Source organism: Paramisgurnus dabryanus, chromosome 23 (assembly GCF_030506205.2).
Source record: "Paramisgurnus dabryanus chromosome 23, PD_genome_1.1, whole genome shotgun sequence".
In the NCBI taxonomy this organism is placed as follows: domain Eukaryota; kingdom Metazoa; phylum Chordata; class Actinopteri; order Cypriniformes; family Cobitidae; genus Paramisgurnus; species Paramisgurnus dabryanus.
In genome coordinates, this window is record NC_133359.1 from 3,934,032 (window position 1) to 3,960,901 (window position 26,870).

At 38.4% G+C, this 26,870-nt stretch overlaps 1 protein-coding gene across 2 annotated transcripts in view; it reads left to right on the forward strand.

Annotated features, from left to right (window-relative positions):
* Window positions 1-2,338: 2,338 nt before the first annotated feature.
* Window positions 2,339-26,870, forward strand: part of b4galnt4a (beta-1,4-N-acetyl-galactosaminyl transferase 4a) — a 174,135-nt gene continuing 149,603 nt past the window's right edge. The window contains exon 1 of one of the 2 annotated variants that reach the window (XM_065277535.2): window positions 2,339-4,066. In XM_065277535.2, the coding sequence (XP_065133607.1) occupies window positions 3,922-4,066 (145 nt within the window). In that variant the 5' untranslated portion in view covers window positions 2,339-3,921. The remainder of the gene's footprint in view (window positions 4,067-26,870) is intronic. The other variant, XM_065277534.1, reaches the window with a different exon arrangement.

The window sequence follows — 26,870 nt, forward strand, 5'->3', positions numbered from 1 at the left end:
AGATGTATGGTTTGTTAAGATACAACTCCAAAATCTAGAAAATCGGACACCAAAGATTTATTCGACATCTTAAAAAAGTCTTGTGAAATGTCTTCTTTAAATATCTAATAAGCGTACAAGGTTTGGGGGGGATATGATTTACAAGGTAAAAAATGAAAAGTTGAACAAACCTAATTTTTTTAGGTGTTACCAATTGAAGTTATTTTTAAGTTGATGCAACTTTTCACTTTTTACATAGGTTGATTTACAAATATGGTTTAGGAAGTATTTGTTTGTGAGCCAATAAAAAACAAAGGTCTGCATGCATTACAGAGCTTTGCGACATAAATGCAGACACACACTTGACTGCAATATCTGGCAATGTGCGGTTTGAGGGCACAATCTGTGAAAGATTTATAAGCTCTGACTACCATGCAAGGGAAAATAGTTTTTATTGCTTTGCTGTATCGCTTTTACATAGGGACATCAAATCCAACACTTCGGAAATGGTTATAATACAAACCCAAAATATGATCTGTATCATCGATCTATTTATATCTCTCCGAAAAAAAAACTAACGCTTCTTCCAGCTCCGTTTATCCCCTGAAGTGGAAGTCGGATATGCAGTGAAAATGAGTCACTCTGGAAATAAAAGACCACTGAGCTACACCTGTTACTGCATAAATAGCACAGGTGTTGGAGTAAGATCAACAGTGAAGAAAAGTCCTTCCTCGTAATCTTCTTTGACATTTCAGTTTGAAGAACCAGCTTATTGTAATGTCACAATTGTAAGTGTCGAGGAAAGAGGACAGTGGGGAGGAAAAGGCCATTGGATTTAAGGATATCTATATCTTTTATTAGCAATAATATCTAGTAAGAGTCACCCCACGGCTTCTTTTGACTGTGTCAGTGTAAACCGTGGGCTATTGTGTTATAATAATTATTGGTTATGATGACAGCTCTTTAATTAACCTGAGCCGTACATTCCTGTGAGTTCAGACTAGTTATGCTGCAATCTCATTGGAAATGACCTTGGTCTCCGATGAGGCCACTGGACTGAATAATACATGAGGTCAGAAATGATTTCACGAGAATTCGTACATATTTTGCAAAAACGTACAATTATCATTAAAAAAACCCACTCCTAACCCCAACATCACGGGGCAAAGACATATCATTCAAAAATGCATAAATTTGGTCGTACAAATTAATATAAATTTGCCACCTCGTAAAAAAATACGTATGAATTGCCATGAGATAGCATTGGAAATGACTGTAATGTGGATGTTTCACCTCTTAACAGCTTTACGCGTATTAAATAGCTACACCGCTGCAGGCAAAATCATTAATATTTGCCCATTTCAGCTCTGGATGGATTTCATTTGTATTTGTACGGTAATAGGACACAATTATTCATAGGTTATGAATCAATCAAGGATTATGGTGTAAATTATCAAAGGGTTGCCCAGACTGAAGATGTCCTTGAAGAAATGCTATGGGATTTGATTTATCCACGTCATAAGGTCCTGTACTCTATCTGAAGGCTAACTTGTCTTTCCTGTAATATGAGGGAGATAAAAATGTAAAATAATAAAATAATAAACTAATAACTATAACTATATATGGACTGTGTAACTGCATGGTAAACAAATGTATTAATTGTACAAAATATTACTGCAAATAATTACATTTTAAAACTAACTGAATAAAATATTTATTAAAAAGATAATATTAAATAAGAAAACATAATTAAACATTAATATAGGTATATTTTGTATAATAAAAGCCTAATATTTATATTTATATTAATTGTATTATCAATATTAAAATTAATGTTCATATTTGTTACTATTAATATGTATTGCTATTAATATTTATTAATATTGATATTTATGCATATGTATTATTATTCATACATTATTATACTTTCTAAATATATCCATTAGAAGTTTTTATGTCCATTTTTAATCTATCCATAATTATTAAACAAATCGTGCTTGAGATTTTCCACAGACGTTTTTTAAATCATCAAATAAACAAGGTGAGATCATCGCAGCAGACGACTAAACGTTAATGAATGCGTGTCGTCACAGGCGTCCGTCCAATAAGGATCATTTGCGCTGGAACTCGGCCGATAACTGGACACCGTCGCTGCCCGTAACGGCTGCACCCAAGTTCGGTTGCTCAGCAGCGAGCATACGATTCGTACTACGGCCAAGGCCGAACTCATGAATATGAATTACGTAACAGGAACGTTCATCCAGTCGTCCTTGTAGGCTTTATGAATATTAATCAGTCGAATGACTGGGCACTGGGCAGGAATCCTTAATATTTATGAGCTCCGCCTGTACAATAGTAAGGTTGTCAATGTCGCTCCCCGGCAGCTTCATGGATGCTTAGTTTAACGCGGGGATTGGGAGTCGATTGCATCGCGGGGCTGGAATCAGAGCCTGTCGGATTTATGAGACTCATTGCCAAATAGTTAATCACACTGAAGACGTGACAACATCCGCACGGATCGAAGAGACTGATGCGTAAGATCACATCGACGAAACAAAGCGTTTGTATTGCGGAGCGCACTACTGACATCAAAATGTCAGATGCTGCTAACGGTGTGGGAGCTTACGGACGTCGGTAGACCATTGTTATTGTTGAATGCTTATGGCTTTACCGTTAACATGAGACGTGTCATGATGCTTACGCGTTAGATTTGATATATTTAGGAAGAGCGTATAAGTTACTCGTGGACTAGCAGGTGCGTGGAGACATCACATGCGGTGTTCACCTAGTACATAACGCAATAGAGATGCGATTGTTCACTTTGGATGTTTCATACTGTGGGAAACAATAGCCTGCGTTTATTTGGGTGTAGTGGCGATAAGACACCACCCGTGCAATGTTCAGACTTACTGTTGCATACAAAATCAATGCAGGCACTAAACGTGCATATTTAATCACGTATCGATTTGAACTTAAGTTGCTCTCAAGTATCCTTTGTATTGTGTTTATTTAGGATTTCCACAAGTTGTGGAAGATTTTCCTCCGGTTCCCATCATAAATGAGCGCGTAATACATGCATGGTTTAAATATTTGAGGTGTTTATAAGTTATTATAGCGGTTTTATTGTCATGGCTGACAAACTGTGCTTTTAACTTTTGCCAGTAAGAGAGAAACTTAAAAAAGCTAGATCATAATGTTTTAAGGTTTGTTTTTATAAAAAGCGCAGTGTTAAAAGTTAAAGATTTGACAGGTCACTTGAGAGAAAGCTTTAAATCCAGAGGATGATCCTCAGCGTAGTGGCTGGACTGCTGTCAGATCGGCTTCCATGAGATTAACAAAGCGACTGCTATTTTCTTTGCCTTTACTCTTACGATAAAATCGTTTTTATTTTCATTCTAATATATTTTTAAGCAGCGAAACCACAAATGGGATTTTAATGATTTTTTTTGGGGACGCAGAGTGACATGGGCTGTCATTTGGTATACTATTGCACGTGTACGCAAAACCTTTAACTAATGCTCATTTAACTCATTCACGAAACCTGTTGAGCACGAGGAGAAATGACACTGTGACATCAAGCCTTTAAAGCGCGCCAAACTGAGGGAGCAGTTGGCGGTTTTACGCAAATATGACATTGAGACACCGGGAGTCTTCTGCTTGAGGCTTTGATGCTCGCAATGGAGAAGCTCGCATTGATACCGCCGCTGTGAGAAATATGACATCATAAGCCTTACATTTAAACGCGCCAAACTGACGAGCAGCCTTATCTGCTGCTTCTCCGTGAAATCCGATGTTTTGAAATGCGTCCGACGCATTCCCTCAATCTGCTGTTGATGCAATCACAAAGACTAAAATATGACATTGTGACATAAGGAGTGTTGTCTTTAAAGCGCGCGAAACCGTGCAGCAGCCGAGATTCACGTTGCGCCGCCGCCGCTGCTGATGATGCTGCGATTCCCGGTGAAGAAAATACGGAAGCAGTTCAAACTTCTGCTGCTGCTGGTGCTGCTCACTTTTGCCGTGTGGTTTACGTACCTGCATATCAACCAGGGCAAATCCATTAAACTCCACTTTAACTATGGGAAAGGTAAGTTTTTAGATGCTTTAACTGTACATGCGCATAATAATGTAACTAGTTTTACTGCTTACATGTAGGGTTTGCGCTGTGATGGCTCTAGTTATTCTTTCAATGTTTATGACGTTGATATAAAGACAAGAAGAGATGAATCTTGTCATCCTGCCAGCTTAGTGTATTTAAAAATATCATTTTTTAATATTATTTTATACATTTTGCACTACAAGGAAATGCTTAACATACATCCAGCTATTATAGTGCATTCTTCTGTTATTCTACCATTATCTGTTTTCATCCTGCACTATGTATGGTGATGTAAACAAGCATGGGTTTCAAGTACTTTTGTCTTTTCAATTTAATCAAGCTTACAAATATATTGGTTTTGTTAAAGAGTGCTTTAGTTATGCTCTATGCCGCTTTGCTTTACTCTTTTATCATGTAAACAGATATGTTGAGATAAGCAGCATTACAGCTTATAGCCTGCAGTGATGATGAGACTTCAAACTAACTGGATTTTCAGCTCTATGACGAAGTGTGAATTACCAGAATGTGTGTTACCACAATGCCATGTGCTTGTGAGAATGTCTTCCATCCCTGCAAAGACATACAATCACTTAAATCTTTCATAACACCAACTGAATGTTTATAATTTTTAAAATGAATATTTGCATTGTTGATAGGGATGCCGATACACACTAATAATACCTGTCTTGTCCGATAACTATTCTGAATCGCACAGCAGAGCTTCAGCTTTTGATCAGTGGGAAGTCCTTATCAATTTGAAATCACTGTTGCATTTGAAAAAAACATTGTTAATGGTTCTTCTTCTGCGGCTCATATTGAGTTTCTGCACGACAGCGCCCTCTCATTTGGCATTTCGATGTTTTTGGCATTTCACCGTAATTCATTGAGAAGCATCATCGGACGATTTATTGGCCCAACAATAATTGTTAAGCAAATATAGACCCTTTTTCAGTTAGTAAACATTACGTTTGTTTGTTTTTGTGGGTGGAGTTTAGGTGAAGGAAGAAAGACTTCACTAACGTTAGCTTGCTAAGTTTTGTTAAGCCCTATTCGGACATGATTAGTATTATAGGGGGACCTCTGAGAAAATCGTGCTTCTGTGTTTTTAATCCCGTGCAAATCGGCTATGTCTGTGTTTTTCTCTGACGACCTCCGTAAGAATTCCAGAGCAATTTACCTACTGTTTTTCGCCGAACTCAGAGGTCCTCTGAGAAATGTAATCCCGTCCAGATGCAAATGTCTGTGTTTGCCCGCAATATCTTTTGAAAACGCGGTTCATTTCGTGTTTTGGCCAACGTGATCTGACGTAAAGTCTTCCTAATGCACGTATATTGTATTTCCTGAGTCCCATTCATTCAGAAATTAATGTTTTTTCGCATTCGGCAATGCGAATAGTGCTTTAGTTTGTTTTTTATACATTGACTGGACAAAATCGAATTTAATGTGACTATATAAAGTCACAAACTGCGCAGGACCGCGAATACTACTTGAAAAGTTAACTATAATGGACGAACCAAAATGTCCGACCCGTACATGCTCACTTAACTCTTTCCCCGACATTGACGAGTTAACGTGTCAATTAAGAGAAATCGCTTCCCTGCTAATGCCAAGTTTTTCCTGGCAATCTGTATTTCCATTATTATCCACCAGGTGGCGCTCTTACCCAACTTACACAACCCGGAAGCAACCCCTTAGTTGATCATCGATTTGATATCTATTAAAAATGCAATTATCTTAGCTTTTTGCTCAAAATTTGGTCTTTTTGAAGAAACCTACCCATATTTAAGACGTGATAAAAGAGAAGAAAATAAAGGATGAAACCTTTTTTTGTTTAAAAGCAGATGGTCTGTTCTTTCATTTGATAATTGTATGTTTATATATTTAAAGAAGAACATTCTCTGGACAGCATTAAACTTTTGTGAAAATCATAGAAAATGCTTGCAACTTTATAAATAGACCATTTATAAAAAGAGTTAATAAATAAACCATGTGACAGAATTATCTCCAGTTGAACGGCCTGACATCTTCACCTATCACATAGAGAAACCGAGCTTTTATATTAAAGAGAAATTGAGGGAGTATAAATAATAAGATGTCTATAACTATGTGCTGTCTATAACCAAGTTTATTTTGGCTAGATGTGGGTTACTCCTAGCCGAACTATATCAGGTATTAAAGCTAACTTAGAAGGTGAAATGACGGATATTTCATGCTGGGAAACGTACAAATGAGATCGAACAAATTCATACAAATTTGCTACCTCGTAAAATAGTTACGAATTGCCATGAGATTGTTTTAGACTTGTTAGATCTGTGAATTGTAATAAATACTAGGGATGCACTGATAGGATTTTTTTTGGGCCGATACCGATTTAAACAGACAACTTCCGGCCGATACCGATATTAAACACTTGTATACAATACTATACAGTTGGTCTATTAGCTAGTTTATTTCTGCATCAAATTATTTTTACTGAACATGGATTGGATCTAATTAACTTTCAACTGACCAACCTAATAAGAGAGGCACAAAATAAGCTAAAACAAATATAAGAAGACAGCATGACAACCTTCAAAGGTGTTTTTTGCTATTCAGCATTTATTTTATTAACAATATTAACTCATTTTTTTTTTTTACATATAATGGATTTCTTTATGCAGTTAATAATAATTTATAATTAATAAACAATCGGTATCGGCCTTTCTCATGCTATTGCCGATATGCCGATGGTTTCAAATTCATCAAAAATCGGCCGATAAATATCGGCGGCCGATACATCGGTGCATCACTAATAAATACAACTGTTCCTTAAGAGAACTAAGGTTAATTTTTAAAAGCAGTGTTAGGTTTTGACTTTCGCTCAAGGTTAGTGTTTTTATAACCCTAAATATTAAACACCTGGATGTATCTCCACTGCACAGTTGTACCAAGGACATAAATCACATCTCAAATCATGCGACTTGTTGAGGAGAGCTGTGCTATTACTCGATGCTCAAATTGATGCTTTTCTGCTAGCAGATGATAATACAGCTAAAAAAACCTGTACCTTTGAAGCAGGGATCCAGGCTATATTTAGAGAGTAAATTATCACGGAGACGTGGGCCAGTAAGGGACCACCCAGAATACCATAACAATATCATAGCAACCATTCACACTTAAAGCTACTGAGAACATATTGGCAACTGGAGAGCAACACCCCAGTGACGTAGCTTTGCTTTGCACGGGCACATGTGTGCATATACAAAGCATTACACCTATGTATTACAAAGGTACTGTAAATTGTACGTTGCCAAATATGAGTCAAATCAGTAGGGATTTGGGTTGAAAGCTCAACCAACAATATCTTTTGTCCGTACCCCTCTAGAAGATCATCTTTCTCATTAACACCTACAAAATGTGATGTGAGCTTCAGCTTCTCCCCTTGACTGCCCCAAACTGACCTCAATCACATCCCGGGAACCTCTCAGTCTCAGTATGACTGCCCTAGCCTTTCAGCGGGCCACCAAATCACTCCTCTCTTTCAAAAAAAAGCAAGCGCTCTCTGCTCTCTTCCATTGCTGAAATCACTCAAGTGAGAAAAGGCTGAGCAAACCCTATATTAGGTTATATGGCTGGGGAAAAAAGGCTTTACCATGCCAAGACGACTGAAGCAAAATTAAAAAGCCAGAGGAGCTCACAAATTGACATCACTGACATTTTAATCAGGAATGTTGGCTTTGGAAATGCATGTTTGCCCAAATGGGGAGGTTTATTTTCACCCCAGGGCTTACAATGGTCACCTTATTCCCAATTACAAGCTCCACAGGGGTGGTTCGAGATGTTGCCGCACACCACCTGTGTACAAGGGTCTTGTTAAGCAACCAAGTGTGGAGGAATGTGGGAAAGTTGAAAGCGGGCCATTCTTGTAACGCCATAAACCCTTAAAAATGAAATTGCTTGTGTTGTAGTTGTCAATCAACTTTCAACTCCTCCCCCTGTCTCTAGAAAGTCACGCCCCAAACATAGCCATTGGTTGAGCAAATGTTGCTGTTTCCAGCTGGATCTTTTAACAAACATCCCAACACAGGCTTATAAAGGGCTTATTTGTAGGAATCTCAGCATATTGAATAAGAAGAATTGTTTAAACTTCCCAAAAAATTAAGCATTGAAGGATTTAAGTACAAAGGAAGTAAAAAGTACAAAAATCTGGCGCACATCTGTACAATGCGCACATGATGATGAAATGGGCATCATGCACTGTAAAAAACAACCTATAGAATTTACTCAAAAAAATTGTTGTAACAATTTGCACTCACTTTGTTTGAGTAAATTATATCCTATATATTTGATTAAAAAGTACCTAAATTTAATTACTATGATAAAGTAAAAAAAATTAGGTAAGGTCTACCTATTTTTTCATAACTAATTACTTATAAAAAAATGAATAACATTAACCCTATTGGTATTAAGGCACAGATCTATTAAATTATTATTAATAATGATAAGCCATTAAGAAACATTACATATTACTTATTCAGAGAGGGTTGAATAAGAAAATAGTCATGCACAAGATTGCATAAATTGCTTGCTTTATTGACCAAATAACATTCTGTAAACATTTAAAACTAATTATTGGACGTATAATAACCCCAATACATTTCAAGTGAAATACAACATATCATAGTTTTACATAAAGCTTCTTGAACATATTATTTCATAAAACAAAATAAACCAAGGCTTCATGAGAAAAAACCATTAAAAGCAAGATTCCTAAATACTGTTCTTCACGTTATCATTAGAAAATTAAAGAAGACAATAATATGAGAGGAAAAACTGATCTCATTTACCTCAGTAGACAAGCATGCTATATCGATACAAACAAACATTTCAACTTCATTTAAAACTTATTAAGTGCAAAAATACAACTTCATATTATGCTATAACTCACAGTACACGTGCATAAAACATTGAACACTAACAAGAAGTACTTACATTCAATTTTAAGTGATTCAACTTCATATACAAGTCTCATATATAACATATGAACTCCGAAATACTTTTTTGAACAGACATTAAAAAGCGAAAGGCAACGTTAAGTATATATCCGTAAATGATAATAATAATAATAATAATAAAATGGCTTCATAAATGGATCCCTTCTAAAACAAAACTCAATATATTAACAGATAAATGCAAGAAAACTTTTACAGTAATTATCTAGCATCGACAGCTTTACCGTTGTTTGTTTGTCTGCTCGACGCCCTCCCGTCTGTATCGTACATCAACCGTCCGCTGCTCTCTCTCGTCACGTGGCTTGCTCAAGTTCAACCACTCATATTGAGCAGCTCCGCTGTTCACGAGATTCAGACATGTAAATAATAATAATGGAAGTTAATATTTTAATCATAAATATGGATATTTATTCGTATTCGCAGGTGCAAGAACTGGGCGATGTTTCATTCAAAGCTAACCTGAATGACATATTCTAACCTATCAATCTGTCAACAACAGAGACAGAGAAGCACGCAAATGACTAAACTTCTGGTAGATTTTACAGTTAACCAACTTAACATTTCTATTCATGATGATATCAACAAGTTAAATAAAAACTTACCTGTCAACAAACCGCAGTTCTCCCGCCGATATGATATGAAAAAATGGTGACTCGAGTCCCGCCTGGATGTTGATTCATGCGCACTTTGCGGTGCTAAGGCCAATATTTTGGGGTATATGTTACTTATTTTTTTAGTATTGCAGTTATTACTGTTAAAAATTGGATAGTGAAGGTAGAATATACCCATTATTTTTTATTTTACTTGCTAGCTTATATACTTAATTAAATTATAACTAATTTTCATGGGTTAAATTTAACACCCTCCAGAGTAATTTTTTACAGTGTGCGCACTGTACTCGGACCCTCGCGTATGCGTAAAAACTATTGACTATATTACAACATACAGTCTGAACCACATAGAATGACCCAAGAACATAAGCCGGACTTCTCTAAGATCAGTTTTTCGCTTTAGGTTGCTATGCTTAGTAATTCAAGGAAACTGATCCCAGTTTGGCGGTAGTGGGCAACCAGCGGCCCTTTGAATACAGATTCAAAGGTTGTGAGAAAATTACACAAGATCCGAGGAGTCAAAAAGAATGGCAGGTTGGTTACGGGCACAGAAACCGCTGATGGGAAAGGTCATATGATACGTGTGTGTGTGTGTGTGTGTGTGTGTGTGTGTGTGTGTGTGTGTGTGTGTTTTTGAAAGCAGCCATTTCCCACCCATTTTGGGGCTGGACTAAAGCATTGTTAATGCAATAAAATCAAGAAGATAATTGCTTTATGTTATCTACTAAAGTATATTTCTATTTACTAAGTAATGTATACTGTACTACGATGTAAAAAAATCCACTTTATTTAAAGTGCATCTATTTCATTGCTAAAATGTGTTTGCTTGGTTTATGGTTAAAAAAACACATTATTTTCCACATACTGAACATTTTTGTAGCTCCAGATTTCCCTGTCTTACTGAAACGCATTGATTTTGTACAAAACTCATCGATTTAAAAAGCGATGTGTCCCGGATTTGCCAGCTAATCTTTTTACATCTAATCTAAAACGTCTCCAATATTTTGAATTTAGACTATGGTATCAAGTTCAAACGCTAGAAGTCAATGTTACACACAGCTCCTTTAAGTACACTTGGTAAATCTACTATTTTCACGCAGTCATTTTGTACTTAATATCCAAAAAAATTGTCTTTACTAGTACTTCTTAAGACAAACTTTAGTACATCTAGTGTACATACATACAAGTGTACTCAACTGTTAATTTGAGACACCATTTATTTCAATACACTAAAAATTATTACTGCACTGTAAAAAATTCAGCATAAAGTTAAACAACTTGGTTTGCAAGTAGGGATGGGCACGAGTACTCGATTGCTCGAGTACTCGAACGTGGCATCGATGATCGATCACGAAAACAATGATCATGTGGGTTTATTTATTTTTTTATTGTGGATATGGCGGCATTTGGATGTCTGGTTAGTGTTACAAGCGCATGTGTTAGTCTGGAGATGCGTGTTTGACGTCGTGTCGAGCTACGCAGACTGACGTATGACATCAGAAACATTACCATGCATGATTCAAAAACAAACGGATAATTCCGGGCGACCGCGCCGCAGAAACCCGCCGATCCACGCAAGGCGCGGCAGCCCGCCAGCCCGCCAATCCTGTGAAGCAGGCCACACCTCACATCACTGAGGCACTATGGTTTATAAGGATGCCGTGATTTTCGGAAATACAGTCAGTCTGGTGCAAAATGTACAGCGCCGTCAAAAGTTCAATGGGTTATCATCTCATATTTAAACATCAAATGTCAAGAGATACCAGAGAGCCATACAAGCATTTACATTACATCTTGACTGAGGTAAGAGGACGACACGACACAGCTAAACGCTAAAATGATAGCAACAGACTTAAAGCTGCTTAATGTTATGAAGCTTGAGCTTTGACTGGACGTGTTTAAAAGTGCGCTGTTTATGATGCACATCCACAAAGGGAGTTAAACTTCCTTTTTTTAGATAACTTAGTTGAAAACTTAGTTGAAGTCTTGCATTTATGCAGATAGGTGGACGTTGTACATTTGTTGTTTAAAGGCTTAATATTATGCAGAGTGCATTATATAGAAAGCGCTTCGGTTTGTGTTTGTTAACCCTTTAGTTTCACTTCATCACGCAGCTTTTCCTGTTAGACAGGGGTCTTCAACGTTTTTTGGGTCGGGGACCCCTTAGATTAGAGAGGCATGGAGCAGGGACCCCCTAATACTAAATGTGTTAAACAAAGATATTTAAGTAAGCAGTAAGGTACGAGAGTCTGCCTTTTCGTATTAGGCACAACGCATAGTGGAGTAAAGTACAACTGATGACCAATCAGAATCAAGGACTGGAACTGTTTTATAAATAGAAACAAACCATATTGTCACACAGCCATACTATATTAAAATGCATATTTTTTTTGTTAAAGTAGATTTAGTTTTTAAATTAATATAATAATAATAATAATATAATATTATTTTAAGGTATTTGCAGTGTAATATATTTTCACTTTACTGTGAATTGGACAAGGGCTTTCAGTTAATAAAGAAGACTGATCATGGTGAATGGCACAAAGACTGTCTATTCAGGTGGGGATAGAGGTTGTGCTACTTTATAATTCTGAGGTCTGTTGCCTTTCTCGTGTATCATCATTGTCACGAGTTTAAGTAACGGAGGTTTATTTTCTGTATAGCTTCATATCAGACTCATTAAGCAGAACAACATGCAACGAGTCCGAGCGCATCTCTTTGGGGAAACTTTTTGAGAGGCGGATATCAACCTGACTATGAATCTTGCACAAAGCACCATCACGGCGCGCGTTTCATTAATTTTTAAATGCGAGCGATAGTTTTGTCACAGTTTAAAATGCAGACGCGGTGTGTTGTCATTTGCCTGTTGAATTAGCGCTTTAAATCTGAACCGCTTGAAACAGCCGTCCAAGTTCAGAAATATAGATGAGACAACATGTCGCACTGATTCTAAAATGACATTCTGAAAGAAAGACACACATAAGCTTTACCTGTTTTATGATGACTTTTCTGTCGCTACTGCTGCTTCCTGAGCGGACATTTATAATCTTTAGATATTTTATTTTGGTCCGCTGGCTAAACTGAACGCGCGCCTTCAAACCTATGCGGCCACGCACGTGCACAACTTAAAGGGGACATGTAACGTTTTGTACATATATTTTACGTTTTAAGCAAAAAATAGCTTGTTGTCGAACATCATTTTTGCAGTTCCGTCACGGACCCCCTGGGGGCCGCAGACCCCCGGTTGAAGACCCATGCTGTTAGAGGTTTCTGTTAAAAACATTTAATTCATTAAAAATCTAGTATGTTTTCATTGTTCTGTCATAGTTTCTTCGAAATTAAGTTTTATTTGAGTGTTTTTAATAAAAATATTTTCATTTTCACCATGACGTGTACCTTTGATTGCCCCGCCCCCAGTTAATCGAGTACTCGTTCTTCAGACCTATGGATTAATCGAAATGAAAAAATGACATAAATGCACATCCCTATTGCAAGTCAATTCAACCTAAGTTTTGACCTGTGACAATTTGACATAAATTATAAAAACATGTTGAAATGGTTTACCTTTTTTAATTAAAGTAACAAAAATATATGTTGATTTGACAAAAATGCTGTATATATTTTTTTACAGTGCATGTACTACAAATGTACTTGTTCGTATTTAACAGGCTAGTATTTATTTTTGCCAGGGTATATACTGTACTTCACTGTCAGGAAAAATTGTCAAAATATGCACCCCAGTTGTCACTTGGGCAGTACCCTTTTAAACAGTACAGCTCATAGTACCTCAAAGGTACTGGTACCAAATGTATACATATCTGTATCTTATGGGACAACTTAGGACCTTTTTAAAGGATACTGGTACATATTTTGATAATATTTTGTCTATTACAAAATATACTGAATAGATATGTTGTTCTCTACTAAAAAATGTGATATATGTAGCAATTGTATAAATACATGGTTTTACAATTCATTTTATGACAATGAATGAGTTAAGTTAATCGCCTCACTTTCATTACTGATTTAACATGCAGTACCGCAATCTAATTTATAGTATTAAAAGAAACCTGCATGACACCCGCTTGGCTCTGTTAATCACTGATGCAGAAATATATTATTTGTTACAGCTGCACAGTGAGTGCACACAGGTGCATGTGAATAGTAATTGAATTTGATGTACTGTGAATCTCTAAGAGATTCGTCTTCAGGTAAGAAGATAGATGCCATCAGTATAGGAAAGACATCGCAGAGACTTTGCAGTTATAGTTACAGTATGAGGAAGATAATGGTGTCCTTTAACGGTCCACAATGGATTGTATAATCATCAAGTATACTGTATGGCCAGATAAAACATCCAAACTCAACACCCATTGGTGCTCGTTTATTTTAAACACATGAAAAAACATTTTTTTGTTGTTAGTGGTGTTTGGTACACATATTCGTACCAAACCATTTTAGTACAGGACTTCTGGTTCTTCCGAATGCAATGTTTAACACTCGTTTACAGTAGAGTTGTTTTACGTGTGACACAAACATATTCATTGCATCTGAATATACTATATAGTAGGCGAAAAGCAGTAGGCAAGGCGAGAAGTATGTCCGAATTTATAGTATTCGAAAAACAGTAGACGAAAAGTACAAGGATGACCGGATGATCAACATGGCGGATGTAGACGTCCGAATTCATTATCCATATTATCCACATATCCACTAACCATATTCATTAAATTCAGTACCTACTGTCACAGTATGCGATTTCGGACGCAGCTATTACGTGGCGGACCGCAAGTTTGTGTAACAAAGGGCGCTAAAGGCGAAAAGTCCACCGCGCTACTTTTCCATTGCTTTTCTATGTAAACACGCCCTAGACAGATGTGTTTACACTCGCATCTTGCGTCTTTTGTAGCGTCTTGTGCACAAGTGTTGAGTTTTAAGACCCCGTGTCAAGTAAAAAAATTAAATTTTGCAGGCAGCACAGCTCATCAATGTCAGGTTTAGAACAGTGGACCAATCAGGAAACCCTGGAGGCGGGATAAGCGTTGCAGGGTTTTCTTAAAAGTAGGAAGTTGGCATGTCCAATTTATTTTATTTAAACCAAGCAGGTTCATAAATGTTTATAATAAACAACAATTAATTATATGTTTTGCATTCATTCTCCCTAACTGTACCGAAATAGTACCGAACAGTGAGTACGTTTACATGCACAGAATAAGCGGATAACTATTAAAAATCTGCTTATTATAGAAAACTGTTTTCATGCGTTTACATGCAAATCAATAAGCCGGCTATGCAGTCAACTGCGTTTACATGGGACTTGGAGAATTATCTGTTTTCTCGCAGGCAGTGACGTCACCGCCTATAGTACATAATAGTCGATCAAAAAGCCGACGGCATATCTGTCTTAAGCTATATTGTTGTATCTCTTCTCGTGTCTGCAGAACCTGTAAATGTAACATGAGCAGCTATTTTAACAGTTTCTCTGCCAACTGCTTTAGTCCAGCGGAGACTTTTATGCTTTACTTTGCGCTTACTTCCGCGTGTGACGTTTATCTTTCATACGCGGGGCATGCGCGCATGGACAAAACCGTGAGAAAGCCGGTTAAGGTGTTTACATGCCACGCGAAATCGCCGTAATGAGCAAAAAACTACCTGTGCCGATCGGTTTTTGCTTACGCCGTTTATGAGCTTTCCCCGATTAAAGAAAACAGTTTTACGCGTTTACATGACCCCACGTGTTATCAGTTTATTAAGCATAATCGACGTAAGACTGTGCATGTAAACGCACTCAGTGATAAAAAAACCGAGATACGTACCGAACTGCGAATTTTGTGTACTGTTACAACTCTAATTGCGCTATATTAGAAAATATTAGTAATTCTGATTTTTGAATTGTTATCAATGCATTTTGCTGTAAACATGAAGATGCTCAGATGAACAGGTTGCCATCTCTCTTCTTAGCAAAATGTCTTTTATTTTCAGTAAGTGTAGACATGCTCAGATTACATATAGAGCAGTTATAAGGCTCTCTCCGCTTTATCACACACATTCACACGCTTGCTCTCTCGCTCAGAAATGTATCATATTTCAATGTCCTGGCGGAGAGATGCATTGCATTGAAGTTGGTGTTATTTTACTGTAAGTGAGCCATTTGCTAAAGCTGGATTACAATCGATTATCAAAGGCTTGGAGATGCTTGAGTGGGCTTTTAATGTGGCGAGGTGTTAAAAGGTCACCTTTACGGGTTGCTCCTTGCACCTTTTTTGGTTTTGAAGTGGTACAACCGGTTATGTCAAGCAAATGGTTTTGCTCACTGACAGGCCCTGATTTTATTGAAACTTAGAGAAATAAGTGACCTGTTACTTTCAAAAGGCAGAGCTCACCGTTTATGAGTAATGGTGGATAAAATCACCAGAGTTAAGTTAAATGGATCACATATGTTCCTGGGGTCTTTGGGAAGTTCATGAGACCCCAGAGTGTCCCGATTGAGAAATAGGCTCAACACCTGCTTTTTACTAGCGGACTATCAAGAGATGGTGCTATCAATATATCAGATTGTGTCAGATCTCATAGTGCAAGTGATCCAAAATTGATCTGCAATCCCACCATCAGCATTGCCCCCAAACTCCCACCTTGATATCCGGCCCCACAGATGGAAGCCGGATTTACAGATACTCTATGTGGCGTGGCTCATGGGACAGACTCGGCCATTTGCCCTGATTAAGCCCTAAAAATGACAGTGGGAACACCATTGACTCTGGCAAAAGCTTGCATTCATTTGGCCAACAACATCGACCACCATTTGAGGCCTTATGATAGTTTCAGTATTTAATTTAATACAAATTTGTATAAACCATTCAAAAATTTATTTCTGTGCAAATAATCCCTTTCAATTAAATCAAACAGAAATGAAAGTTTTTGGTTGAGAGAGATGCAGTCCTTATCTTCAGCGTTTCATCTGCTGAAGTATGCCCAGTCTCACAACAGGTACACGACTGTTACCACAGCAGGTGCGATCCTGTACAATTTTCAGTGGTTTCCAGCAGATATCATTTGGCTTTTAAGGTGACCCATCTGGATGTAGACTTATCTGAGTCATTTTTCTGTCGCTTAGAGTTCCAGGTGTCGTGTGCTACTTTTGTGCCATATTGGGAAATGTGATTGGCTGACAGTGTCTATTTTCTCATTCTCATGTTATTGTGCGTTATGCACGGATTTGAGTGTCTATGTTTACCATAGTATGCGTGATGAAAACGTGTTAAGCAATGAAATATGTGCTCTTTAAGAGATTTTTAGTGTAGCATTTACATATTTCCGTTAAAATGACTAGTGGTAAGCGGCCGGTTCCTTTCACACAGAACAGCTCCAGCCTGTTGCAAGGCATTTCACTTCAATCACTTTCAATCACACGGAAACCTGTTTGAAAAGCCACTTGCTGTCTCTTTAGGGATTTGCTGAAAACTGATATTTTACAGCAGCGGATGCCAATGGCGGAAAACTGCACCCATTATTGTAAAGCTCCCTGAGGGAGGTTTCATTTAAAGGCGGAGTCCATGATGTTTGAAAGCCAATGTTGATATTTGAAATCACCTAAACAAACACGCCCCTACCCCAATAGAATCTGGACCTTCTGTTGATAGACCCGCCCCACACATACGCAAACCGGCATTTGATTTGATTTGATTGGCTATAAGTGTGTTTTGGTAGTCGGCCCGTCTCCTTTTCCAACGCGTTTTTCAAACATCGTGGACTCCGCCTTTAAATGGGTATAGACTGTTTTAGCAGCAACAACATAAACAAACGGCTTTTGTGGCCCAAACTTAATGTCCGGTAGACATCCGCAAAGTATCAATAACAACAGAGTCGCCATGTTCACCGTCTCCCCTCATCCTAAGGAAACCAAAACTTTATTTTCGACAAGATATTTGTTCAGAGGTCAGTTTAGTCACTAGCTTTGTGCCAGAAGTTAACCGTATAGATGTTTCAGTGGCAACAACATAAACAAATGGCTTTTGTGGCCCAAACTTAAACTTTCGGTAGACGTCCGCAAAGAATCAATAACAACAGAGTCGCTCACTGTCTCCCCTCGTTTTAAGGAAACCAAAACTTTTTTATGTACAACAAGATATTTGTTCCAGAGGTCCGTTTAGTGACTAGCTTTGGGCCAGAAGTTAACTGTATAGATGTTTCAGTGGCAACAACATAAACAAATGGCTTTTGTGGCCCAAACTTAAACTTTCGGTAGACGTCCGCAAAGAATCAATAACAACAGAGTCGCTCACTGTCTCCCCTTGTCTTAAGGAAAGCAAAACCTTTTTATTTTCGACAAGATATTTGTTCCAGAGGTCAGTTTAGTCACTAGCTTTGGGCCAGAAGTTAACCATATAGACGTTTCAGTGGCAACAACATAAACAAACGGCTTTTGTGGCCCAAACTTAACATCCGGTAGACATCCGCAAAGTATCAATAACAACAGAGTCACCATGCTCACCGTCTCTCCTCATCCTAAGGAAACCAAAACTTTATTTTTGACAAGATATTTGTTCCAAAGGTCAGTTTAGTCACTAGCTTTGGGCCAGAAGTTAACCATATAGACGTTTCAGTGGCAACAACATAAACAAACGGCTTTTGTGGCCCAAACTTAACATCCGGTAGACATCCGCAAAGTATCAATAAAAGCAGAGTCGCCATGCTCACCGTCTCCCCTCATCCCAAGGAAACCAAAACTTTATTTTTGACAAGATATTTGTTTCAAAGGTCAGTTTAGTCACTAGCTTTGGGCCAGAAGTTAACCATATAGACGTTTCAGTGGCAACAACATAAACAAACGGCTTTTGTGGACTAAACTTAAGGTCCAGGAGAATTCCGCAAAGAATTAATATCAATGGAGTCGCTCTACTGTAGATTATTTTTGATAACAAGCAAAGTAAATAGCAAGTAAAGTACCTAAATAGTTAAAGCGTATCAACTACTACACTAAGCTAACGTTACTGTGTAAAATGAAGATATACAATGTTAGCTACAAATCCCTAAAATTTTGCCTTGCTGCCAAACCTCTCTTCGTACAGTGTGATCCATGCACCCCATCGTCTTTAGAAAACCAAAATGTATTTATTTACGACCAGATATTTCTTCCAGAGGTCAGTTTAGCCACTAGCCAGACCAACAAACAAACTTGAAGTTAGCTTTTGGCCAGGTGCGAAACCACGTGCGTTTGATGAAACCGTATTTACTTACAGATCCGTCACTGAACCAGTGTTTCAAGGTTCATTGAGGAATATTTCTCGTTTTTGAAATAATGTATTTCACCCTGTGATTTGGTGGGCGTGGCTTGGCAAATCAAAGCTGCGATCAGCGGTATTTCCTGGTATTTGTATTCAGAGAAATTCAATTACTGTTATTAGCAGATATGTGCGCTCAGAGGATGGTGTCAGGTGAAAGCAGTACCAGAAAATAATGTCAGGTTTCTACGATAACCAAACAAATCATATTAGCTTTCTTAGAAGAAAGAACTCCCAATACAACGTAAAAGGAACAGAAAAAGACAAAACACATAATTCTGTTACTCCCTAAAGATCAGATGTTTTCACCCAAGCATCCATTAGCTAATACTCAGCACTTTTGCTTCTTGTCTGTTGTAATCTTGTTAGATAACAGCAGTTAAATGTAATTAGTTTTGGCTGCTAATAATTGAATGTCTCTCAGAGCCATTGACTCACAGTTTGTCTTACTGGAAGGGGTCGCTTGCTTTCTCGCATGTAAACTGATACAAGGGGCTTTCATTAGTTATACTGCGGTATGTCTAGGAGCTTGTATCTCCGGGTCCTCATCACAGGTGTTTTAATAATGAGGGGGATTTGCATCCTTTTTGTTTTTCTGATTTTTGTTACCATTTTGACCGAATGTTTCCCACAATACTTTGCAGCGATGAACATGCTGTGCTGTTGGCATAGTGGGTGGGACCTTGCGGTTCGATAGGATAGGGTTGGCACGGAAACTTGCTACCATCATTGCGGGGCAGCATCAGCGCTCAACATTTGGGTGGATTTGAGGGGTGTACATATGGACACATGGATGGAGCACCAGTGATGGAATTCAACAGAATACAGAGATGTCTGAGATAACTTATTATGTATAATAATGTTGTATACTTTATTATGTGACAGGCTGCATCGCTTTCTATTTAGGAGAGCGCTTGCCGTGAAATTTGAATCTTGAAGTAGATTTTTAAACAATGATTAGATTGTTTTTAAATAAAGAATTTACTGTAAAAGAACAATGAACATCTTCAGGCAGCATTGTTTACTTCAGGTTTTGTTGTTGTTGGTGTTTGCGTGATCTGTTTGCATGAATAAATATGAAGTGTTTCTGTCCCCTATAGCTTCACCACAGTTGCGAGCAGTAATACTTATTTCAGTGCCTTCCCTTAGCAAGCATTTATTATTCTCTCTTGATCTCTCTCTCTCTCTTTCCCCTTGCTCTCCCCCTCTCTCTCTCAAATCCACAGCTTGGTCTCACCACCTGCTCACATCCCACACGAAATTTGCATTGGCACGCCACGAATTACAACATTTGCTATAGTTCAGTGCTCTTTAAAACCGCCTTTGTCCTTCTGCCCTTATAAACACAGATACACACGCAAAGATTATACATCACCTTAATAGAGCACCTTTGAATGCTGCTTTCTCTCCGAGCAGATCGAAGCAGTTCGTTCATTAAGCGAAATCGCACAAGACAGTTTTCATTGGCTCTACAGGCAGCATGAAATGAAATTGAATTGTAAAGGCTCAATAAATTTCTTTTTAGTGACACTGAGCATGCCTACGTAATGTTTATTGTTATCCGTAGGGCAATAATGACTCTTACTGCTGCGTTATTGTGCGAATGCATAAATACAACATTACAAAAAACACAGTTTTTGTCTAGTTTTTGACTACAGGAGTAATCCTTGAAAGTTTGTAAATCTGGGAGAAAAAATTCAAAGCCCTGTGAAATTTTTTTAAATATACATACATAGATACAGGTCATTGAAAGTGCTTGAATCTATTTTATGCAAGACGTTTTTTGGGGAAAAAATCTATTTCCTGTGTAGTGTAGGATAATATCATAAAAATTCTAGACTTTTAAGCACACGTGCTAAACTGTTCACTTTAAATGCTTATATCTGAATGTTGATTCATACCAAAATGCTTTTTTGCATTGTGTTTGACACATGAAAACGTCTCGGTTATGTATGTAGCTGTCGTTCCGTGAGAAGGGAACGAGACGCTGCGTCTCTCTTGTCATACTTCCTGCATCCCTGTAACGCCGTCTTTGGCAAAATTTCAGATAGCGATATACTTCCTGGCTCCCGCGTCACACTGTCTTTGTCGTTAAGCCTCACCATTGGTTGAATTTGATATACACATTCAGATGCACTTACCCCTGGAGGCGTCCCTAAAGTGTCACTGCAGTGACGCAGCGCGAGTTCCCTCGAAAGGGAACTGTAAAAATGTATCTTAAAATGTAACCTTTCTCTCACTTGAAATGTGTCCCCACATCAAGTCCTTGAATTTAAGGGTATTGGAGCTGGAAAGGTCATTGAAAGGTCCTTGAGTTTGAAGTTAACTAAGGTGTGGGAACCCTGTACTAGTATTTATTTATTTTTGCTTTTATAATCGATCTCTCAATCAATCCTCTCGGTAAAATCAAAGCTAAAGTCTTATGATCTAATAATGAGATTTAGAGCATCAAAGTTTGATTTCAATCTTACTCATTCATTATTAAATATATCAAGGGAGGAAAAACAGACAGATTTTCTTTTGAACTCAGTATTGAACTTTGTGAATGGCATCTCGCTTAAAGCAATAGCTTCCTTGTGGTGTGAATGGACCAGCAGCACGAAACCTCTCAGTCGATTGAGCCTCCAAAATGCATGCAGAGCTTCAATCCTTGTCCTTCAAAAGGAGTATTCAGTGAAGTATAATTGGTTGACTGCGATATGGCGTATTACAGTAGAAATGGCTGTCTTCATGGTTTTTCCAGCGGTTAGGGGCTGTTCCGGTCTGTCGAGACCGAAAGAGAGGACCTCTATTTTTCATGTCTAGTCTTTTCCCCTGAATGCATTCAAGCTGACAGTATGATAGACAGGCTGGAGCTGCTCTGTGTGGATAAGACATCAATTAGATCACCTCCTACCTCAACCTCTCTTCACCACCTCTCCATCTCAAATGAGCCATTTCTGCCACGGGGGGCCAATAGCAGTAGAACTCCTTTCTTTGTCGTGGGTGAGGATTTGTGTCTCACACTAGGGTTCAGATAGTGACATGTTTTTAGGGATTGGACAGATTTATGTGTATAATGTATATCAGAGAAACTTAACCTTGGGGTTCTAAACCCATGCAATGGCAAGTGTATTTATTTGTGATGCATTTTCAAATGTTTTATCAAGCATAATTTAAAGAGTTTGGTTCCAAGACGCGATAAACGCCATCTTAAAAAATAGTTACCACCAAAGTCAGTATTGTATGTGGTCAGTATTAAAAAATAAATTCTTAATTTATGCAAAATCTGATATCCGCCGTGTTATTCTGTCATCTTTTCTAGGGCCCGATAAAATCAGTTTTATTTTTTCCCAAATTCCGTTTTATTTTTTCCCAAATTCCGTTTTCTCCGTTTTAATTTTTGCAAATTCCGTTTTATCCGTTTTAATTTTAGGCAATTATATTTTTTACCCTTTACTGTTATTTTAGCCATAAAAAGAGTGTGCCTTTAATGTTAATGATTAAAATGTAAATGATTTTGGGAAAAACTGGATAACAGGATTACTTAATGACTGTAAAAGATGCATTTACACACGCACATACACACGCGCGTGCGCACACACAACCCAATTCAATGCATTGTTTAGTGTTGTTGCAGGAGGCTACAACAAGGTGTCAAAGCAGTGTTCAGAAGTTCCTCAAACACAACAATCCAGCGGAACGCGATCCATATTTTATACACAATCGCTTGAAATGCATATAACTTTACAAAGATACACAGGATTATTACTTGCTGATCTGACTTTGGACAGCATGAGCACGCAGCTCTTTGCACGTGCGAGCGAAAGAGAGACAGAGAGCGGCGCCATGATGCAGATGATTATATTTTAAATGCGAGGGACAGTTAGTTTGCCTCAGCTCGCTTGAAATGCATAAAACTGAACAAATACATGAGGATTTGTGTTCGCACTTCAGACAGATGCGTGAGCGCGTGCACGTGAGAGAGGTGCAGTGAGACAGACGTGGATGAGAGAGTGCATGTATCTTTGCGCTCACCGTGAACAGAGTGTTGACAAAACTTACAAAGTAACAGTTCTCCGGTCACATAAAAGTCATTTGAGACCTGCTCGGAACTAAGTGCTTAGCGTCGAATTTCTTAATTTTTTCGCTGACGAAAGCAGAGTCGTGGAGAGCCGCTTCGCCATGGTTTCAGTGTTTTGGAGGGGGTCTGAAACGACGGGAGGGGGCGTGTCGCCCAGATTTACTTCCCCCGGTCTGCATTTCCCCAGACATACGTTCGTCTCCCACACAAAAACATAATTTTATTCAAAATTCCGCGAAATTCCGCGTTAATACTAGATTCCGTGTTAATTAGCCAATTCCGCGATTCCGTCCGCGATTCCGTCCGCAATTCCGTGATCGCGGAAATTATAGGGCCCTACTTTTCTCCCTTTTTTCCAAACCGCGACAAATAGCAGTCCTCCTTCAAGAAATCTGCTTAACCAATCACAGCGCACCATTTCACGCATCGTAAACAACAATGGCGGTGCGTTGAATTCACACAGAATCCTAGTTTTCCTCATCTACTTTGAAATTCGTGATCAACAAACAAACAAAAACTAACTAAATACTTTGATGGCATTGATAAACCTGTGGTGGTTTTCTGTGATGGGGATGAAACGCAGGCCATCAAAATTGAATAATTTATGCGAGAGGCACTCGGGCGAAGGAAAATGTCGGCTGTTGCTTGTTCTCCCAACAGCATCAAGCTTCTGTCATGTTAACACATTGACCCCTGTGGATCTTATGAAAAACTTTCCATTATTTTACTTGAAGTCAACGAAAATCGAGCAGGACCAAAACTTTTTACAGCTGATCGCTGTCAAAAAAGTTTAGCGACGGCGTCCCAAGGATGACCGCAGGAATGACTGTGTTCTTAATAGTGCTGGGCGATAATTCGATAACGATAATTTTACCGATATACACTGTTTCGATAAAACGATAAGGACAGTTCGATAAGTGATCGATAATGTTTACGCACTGTGCGTAATGTTGCGCGAGCACTTCCGGATGCGGCACGCGCTCTTGGTTTACAATCACAGTGACAGTCAGACTTGAAGGAGTGGAAGATGAGGCAAGTTATTCATTTATTAGTAGAGACCCATGATTTTCGCGATGCGGATAATGCGGACGGAATCACGGAATCCAAATGCGCGGAAACATTTTCTTGTGTGTAATGTTGGACGCGCAAACAGGGTTCGTCAAACACAGCAGACACAATAGGTGCAGTATACTGTACTTTCATTCAGCGTCCGCCTTGCGCACGCACAGGTCCGCACAGCTTTAAAAGTATATTTACAGAACATTCACAAATTCAGGAAACTGAGGAAAAGCAGCAGATCCACCACTGCAGTGAATATAGTGTTTGCTTATGTGCGCTCCCACAGCAACGTGACACTCTTGACATCCATTTATCAGCGTGTATAGCTCGTATATGTATAACACACGCGTGATCACTGAACTAAGTTTTCATTCTTGTTTAAGTGAACATAAACAGCTGTTACTCAGTATATTGAAACTTAAAGCAGTCTGTCTTGGGTCTTAAAGTGACAGTAGTCTGCTGCTTTTGTGTTAGAAATGTGTTGATTTTATAACAAATAGATTTACATTTAATACAGATGCAAAAGGTAAAAGATTTTAGTATTTGTATTTGTCATATTCTGAATAAAAAGTAGTTTAAAACCATTATTAACTGTCTGGTTTTTACAATTTACGGAACTCTTATTTTTCATCTATGCATAGATAAATACAGTTTTATATTCTACAGCACCTTTAATTGTGTCACATGGGTGGTGGCGAAGGATGTCACATAAATTGTAGAACATAAAAATGCCTCACAGACTTGATGTGACACCAACGATACATCATATTTTGTTTTGGGTGGGTGTTTGGTATTCTGAGCAACCAGACCAATAAACTTTCCTGGCAGAAATCCTGTACTTAAATTGAAGGTGGGATCTGAGCCCTATTTAGGGGGCAGCATATGGGCCTAGTAGTTCTAATTTACTTGTTCCGTATTCCCACTCATGACAGCTCAGTTGCTCAGCAGGCGCTTACAGTCCTGGAAATATGCAATCTGTATCTAATCTGAGCTTCATGGACACTCATTATTCTGGATTTTTTGAGCCAATCGCCTGAGCCACAATATATCAGAGCTCTTTAGCAGCAGAAAAGGAGAAACCAAGAACTCAAGATTTATGTTTGTCCAGCATCATGTGAAATAAATAAAGTTTTTAAAAAGAGTTTTTCATTTTATTTGGCTTTCGGCCAAGAATTTTCCTTTTGGTGGATCCCTAATGTTCTTCCTAACTAACAAAACGCATTCCAGAAAAACATCCTTAGCAATCATCTGACGTCACCTTAACCTTTTAAAGAGTCAATCCCCCTGTGGCTAACTTGAGTTAATGAAGTTAAAAAGTGATAAGGCGATAACAAAGCTGGTTTTAAACACCGTAACATTGTTAGTGCTGATACCTGGAGATATCCTGAAGGTTGACCTGCATCGTTGAGGGGCCGTGGAAATTCTGGATTCATGGCAGTGGTGTCAGGGCATAATTAGCATCATGTGTGCCTAGTCACGGACCGCCAGCAGTGCTTTCTTTCCTGTGACCCACCTGCTGCTTTCACAAGCCTGGACTGACAGTTGTACCGATAACAAATCAGAAAACATCTAATGATCTCAATATCCAGTATTTCTATCCGAAACATTTATACATTTACTGTCTGCATGCTGTATTTGTTTTATGCAGCTTTAAAACAGATAACTGTGTTAACTGCAGTCAAAGAGAGGGAAGACATTTGCTAGGTGAGGGAAGGCGATTGCTACTGGATGTTGTTGCTATAAACCTATCTATCTGAGATGATGTGTGGACCAATAAAGCCCCATCTTAAAAGAAATAATATCATAAAAGCATATTTGTGGCTATGCTGGACTTAAAATTTGGTGAGAGTGGGCAACCCTGCTTTAGTGTTTTGTGGTTGCTAGTTGGTTAATCACCCCACAGTGTATACCGGTACACAAAAATGGTAAAAAAAATTGGTCCTTTCACCGGGGCTGTACCTTTTTAAAAAGTACACCTTTGTACCAAAAGAGTTAATATATATAATACCTCAGAGGTACATTTTTGTACCTAATGGTGCTTTTCCATTGCGTAGTAGTAGTACCCCACGGTTTTGGGTCAGCTTACTTTTGTGAGCTTTTCCACTGGGTGCAGCACGTAGTAACCAATACTACGGTCGTGATTCCAAGCGATCTGAGCTGATACCAAAACGTACCGTGAAAACACTGTAGATCACTGATTGGTCTGAGAGAATCGTCACTACCAGCGTCATCCCTATAATGTAAAAGATTAGCTTTACCTTCATGCTAGCTTGCGCTGTCTCGAGCAAACATGTTGTCATCTGTGCTCTGCTATAAGTTCCCATACTCCTTTGTAGCGATGAAAAACATCCACAGGTTGAGAATCAGGAACACCGTACCAATTTTTTTCCGGACTTGCAGTTAGTGGTGGCACATTCGCGACGCTCACGTCCGCATATATGCACAAATGCAACTTAAATGAGGCTCAACAGAGCGCGTCGAGCGACACCATGGGTGTTTGCACAGAAACTGTCATTTGAGACAGAATTATGTGCAAACATCTATTTGTGATGGTCAATTTTAATTTTGTGGCGGACTGAGAAATAAATGAATGTATGGGAATGTACAACAACGCTCTCACTTGTATGATGTCACAACAGTAGGCAGCGCAAATATAACGACATGCCTATAATCCCTCCCACTCTGGAGTTATATTAAACTCGATGGAAAACCTAATCAAGCCAAAGTGAGGTGAGCAGACCCAACCTGACCCAAACCAAACCAAACCGTGGGGTACTATGCAATGGA